At 49.0% G+C, this 1,890-nt stretch overlaps 1 protein-coding gene across 1 annotated transcript; it reads right to left on the minus strand.

Annotated features, from left to right (window-relative positions):
- Positions 1-786: 786 nt before the first annotated feature.
- On the minus strand, positions 787-1,552 carry LOC116812013 (RAD9, HUS1, RAD1-interacting nuclear orphan protein 1-like). The gene has a single exon (XM_032757556.2). The coding sequence runs from the start codon at positions 1,550-1,552 to the stop codon at positions 872-874; it is 681 nt and encodes a 226-aa protein (XP_032613447.1). The 3' UTR covers positions 787-871.
- Between the last annotated feature and the right edge of the window lie 338 nt (positions 1,553-1,890).

Raw genomic sequence — 1,890 nt, forward strand, 5'->3', positions numbered from 1 at the left:
ACAGATTTCTTCAGTTAGAAACAAAAACTCAAAACACAAGCAATCCTAAAGAACTCATCTATGTCCCCTTTATCTCCCCTGATCTCATGTAGTCCCTAAAACAGGGCTTGCTGCCCTTTCTTCTTGCCTTTTCAGCAGATGAGTCAAGGTTGCAGAGGTGGCAGTCAGAGTCACAGTTTGATTTTTTTCCATCCATCAGGTCATAGAAGCTGCCACTCAGCCTGACAAGAGTTGGTACTCAAAAATGCAGAATGAATTAGTTTGAGGTGATTAAGGATTAATGAGTAGTGGTTAAGGAAACAAAGACCTTCAGTGGATGGGGTAATATTGCTGTATTACTGACAGAAGCAGGATTCTCTAAAAAAACTTTCTGCAGCCATTTACTTACATACATTTTAAAGAGTTACTACAAGATATTTTAAAAATTTAAACATTTAATACAAGAAAAATATGAAGTGAATAGTTCATGACACTAAACTGAACTGTTCATGACACAAAGTATCTTAGAAAACAAATCTCGGCTGGGCCAGCACTTTGTAAGGTCAAGGCCAGCAGATGACTTGAGGTCAGGATTTTGAAACCAGCCTGGCCAACATGGAGAAACCCCGTCTCTACTAAAAATACAAAAGAATTAGCCAGGCATGGTGGCTGGTGCCTGTAATCCCAGCTACTGGGGAGGCTGAGGCAGGAGAATCGCTTGAACCCAGGAAGTGGAGGTTGCAGTAAGGTGAGATCATACCACTGCACTCCAGCCTGGGCAACAGAGCAATATTACATCTCAAAAAACAAACAAACAAAAAACCCCTGGGAATTGAATTCCTTTATGACTCCAGAAAACATATCTCTTTTCTATTGAGATTACTGATGGCAGTCAGCTTTTCACAAGGAATTGGCTTCCGCTCAGCTTCCCTCTCTCCCTGAGGTAAGCAAGCAGGTGCTGTCGTCTCCTCCACGTGACCTTTATTCCATACTTGTCCTCGGGGGTGTCTTTAACCAGAACAGGTCCAGGCTCTGGGCTATTAGGAGTGCCAGTGTGAAGAGAGCAGCTTAGAAGGCTGTTTTCCTTCTGATCTTGGGGAATGAGTTCTTCCTTCATAGACGATGACTCTGGGGTCTGGATATCAGGTGGAATGAACACATAAGGTAAGCTCTGAAGTGCCTGCGCTGATATGTTCCCACAGCTTTGGGGACTGAGCACTGGAACTAAGGGTCTTCTGGAAACATCCTTTTCTGATTGACTGGGGCACTCTCGGATTAAGGGGATCGCCAGTGTCTCTGAACTGGAAAATTGCGGACTCTCAAAAGTTAGATGTGGAAACTTGGAGGTGGTAGATTTTCGACTTGAATGTCTCCCCCGGTTTTGGTGGTAGTGTTTCTGGTAGGCTGGGAACAAGCTTCCTGCTGTTGTATCAAAATCAGGTGATACCTGTCGAGTGTGAGTGATGGGAAGTTGTGTAGATGCACAGCTGTGTTTGGGGCCCTCCAGTGGTTGTTGGCGGAACAGCAGCGGGGCTTTCTGGGAGGGCTGGCGGCGTTTTTTTCTGGAAGGCATCGAGCGGTGAATGAGGAACAGTTAGTAACCACATGATGCTGTTAGCCTTCGGGATGGGGGATAGGCTCCAATTCCAACCCATGCCTTTGAAAAGGGGAGCAGAGCAGCCTGAGGGCAAGCGGGGGCGTGTCGCCTGGCGTGACTAGCGCGGCAGGGAAAGCGGGCCCAGGGATCCGGGCCGGTCACGCCGCTTCCGCGCGTCCCCAAACTCTCCCTCAGCTCGCCCACCCACGTGGCGCGGACCCCTCCGGCCCCTCCCCAGCCCCACGGCCACTTCTTCCCCCACAAGCCGGCCTGCGGCCCGCTTTACCAGCCCGGGCCGGACTGGGCCCGATGTG

The sequence above is a fragment of the Hylobates moloch genome, unplaced genomic scaffold, assembly GCF_009828535.3.
Source record: "Hylobates moloch isolate HMO894 unplaced genomic scaffold, HMol_V3 SCAFFOLD_7, whole genome shotgun sequence".
In the NCBI taxonomy this organism is placed as follows: domain Eukaryota; kingdom Metazoa; phylum Chordata; class Mammalia; order Primates; family Hylobatidae; genus Hylobates; species Hylobates moloch.